Here is a 1,892-nt window from a genome sequence, read left to right as displayed (position 1 = left end):
AAAATAAAAATTACAAAAAATAGATAAATTAAAATAAAGTTAAAAAAGCAATGAACAGCTCAAATAAAAGGAAACATGAAAAGAATTAAGAGATGAAATACAATTGGCAATAAAAAGTATGAGAAATTTTGGGTAAAAATAAACATAAATATAGATAATATATTAAAAAAAAATCCGGAAATCTTTTGCCAGATAATAGATTACTATTAATTATAATCTTAGTATATAATTAATGACACGATTAATTACTTTAAATTGTCGATGATTATTAGGAAATAAATTAATTAATTAAAATAATATTATCAATGATGATCGAGCTAGGAAAAAATAAATTAATTACTTTAAATTGTCGATGTTTTTAAATGAATGTTTATCCTTTTGCGTATCTTAAATTTTGTTATATAAAAAAGGAATATAATCTAACAAAAAAAAATAATAAATTAATTAAAAATTGTGCATAATTTGTTATTTTATAATAAGTATTTTTTTTTTTTTTACATACAATTTTAGATTTATTTTTTTATTAAATAATTTATTTAATTAATTAAGTTTGCTAACCTTTATTTATATAAATCATGTAGAATAAAAAGGGAATTACAATAAAATTAAAACTTTTTTGGCAAAGTAAAAACCAACACAACATTATGAAGATCAAACCCTAAATTAAAGCCTGAGAGTTAAATCAACTTCATCGCTGTCTTCTACATGGTGATCCATTTTTAACACGAGCGACTCTGAAAGATTCAAATTCGGAACTAAAATTGGTCTATCTTCATCAAATCGTCTTATCGATTCTGCATTCATTGCCGTTGATAATCGAAATCCACCGTTATGAATTTGAATTCCCTCCATTTTCAGCCTTTCAAATGTCGATAATTTTGAATTATTGTTATTGTTAGTCACCATCACTGGTCGAGAAGCCCAACCACTATCTACTCCGCCATGAAACTGCAATGCTGGTGACCCGAGCCATCGGTACGACGATGGTTTGTGAATCATTGAATCCATTCGTATTCCAAGTGATTTTCCGAGCGACGATCCGTAGAGTGGATGAGGTGAGAGGGTAGAATATGGATTATAGTACGACGTCAAGTATGGCGGCCCGACTACATTGTTGCCGCTACCGAGTTCCATTCCTTGGCGGCGCTTGGCCATGGCTCGTTCTTGCTTGTGTGCATTTTGGTGGCCACCTAGGGCTTGGGATGTGGAAAATTCCCTCTTACAAAAGTTGCATGAAAAAACCCTAGCTTTTGAATTTGAGGATAATTCATTTGCATGACCTTGAGAGGAAGAAGAATCCACCGTCGCCGCCGCCGCTGGTGACGACGACGACACTATCCTCTTGGAATTCAAAATCTCCGGCGAGCCATCGCCGGACTCTTCATTGTTAGAAAGCTTAAGATCCAACAGCAGCCGTGAGTTCGACTCCTGCAACTGCCGATCACCACCATTGATTTCATCGGCAACGATCATCTCCATCTTCATCGTCACCGGGCTGCCACCTCCGCCGTCGGACGCGGCGGAGATACTAGAAGCTTCAGAAGGGGAATTATGATTATCCTTACCAGTTTCCGCCATTGCCGACCAAAAAAAACTTTCAAAAAAGATCTTTTTTTTTTTCCTCTCTCTCAAATTTGTGACAGAAATTGAAAGGAAGGAATTGGGTTTATATTTGTGGTTGAAATTAATGTAATGGATTTGCAATTAAGGTAAGAAATCTCGAGTCGCAATAATTACCATGAAAATTATATATATATATATATCTATATGTGTGTTTTTTATTTTTAATTTTAAAATTATTTGTTCTTGAAAAGCTATGGAGCTGAGATGAATTATTATATGAAAGTTTGAAACTCTTCAATTAAAAAAAAAAAAAAAAAAAAAAAAAAAAA

At 32.5% G+C, this 1,892-nt stretch overlaps 1 protein-coding gene across 1 annotated transcript; it reads right to left on the bottom strand.

Annotated features, from left to right (window-relative positions):
• Window positions 1-663: 663 nt before the first annotated feature.
• LOC111487236 (zinc finger protein GIS-like) lies at window positions 664-1,578 on the bottom strand. The gene has a single exon (XM_023134582.1). It carries the CDS (start codon window positions 1,576-1,578, stop codon window positions 664-666), a length of 915 nt encoding a protein of 304 aa, XP_022990350.1.
• Window positions 1,579-1,892: the final 314 nt, after the last annotated feature.

Source organism: Cucurbita maxima, unplaced genomic scaffold (assembly GCF_002738345.1).
Source record: "Cucurbita maxima cultivar Rimu unplaced genomic scaffold, Cmax_1.0 Cma_Scf00001, whole genome shotgun sequence".
NCBI classification, from domain to species: domain Eukaryota; kingdom Viridiplantae; phylum Streptophyta; class Magnoliopsida; order Cucurbitales; family Cucurbitaceae; genus Cucurbita; species Cucurbita maxima.
Note: the sequence above shows the minus strand (reverse complement) of the source record. Positions and strands in the feature narration are given on the sequence as shown.

What these genes read in the sequence shown, in the direction of transcription:
- LOC111487236 (XM_023134582.1), bottom strand. Translation starts at nt 1,578, where the DNA reads ATGGCGGAAACTGGTAAGGATAATCATAATTCCCCTTCTGAAGCTTCT.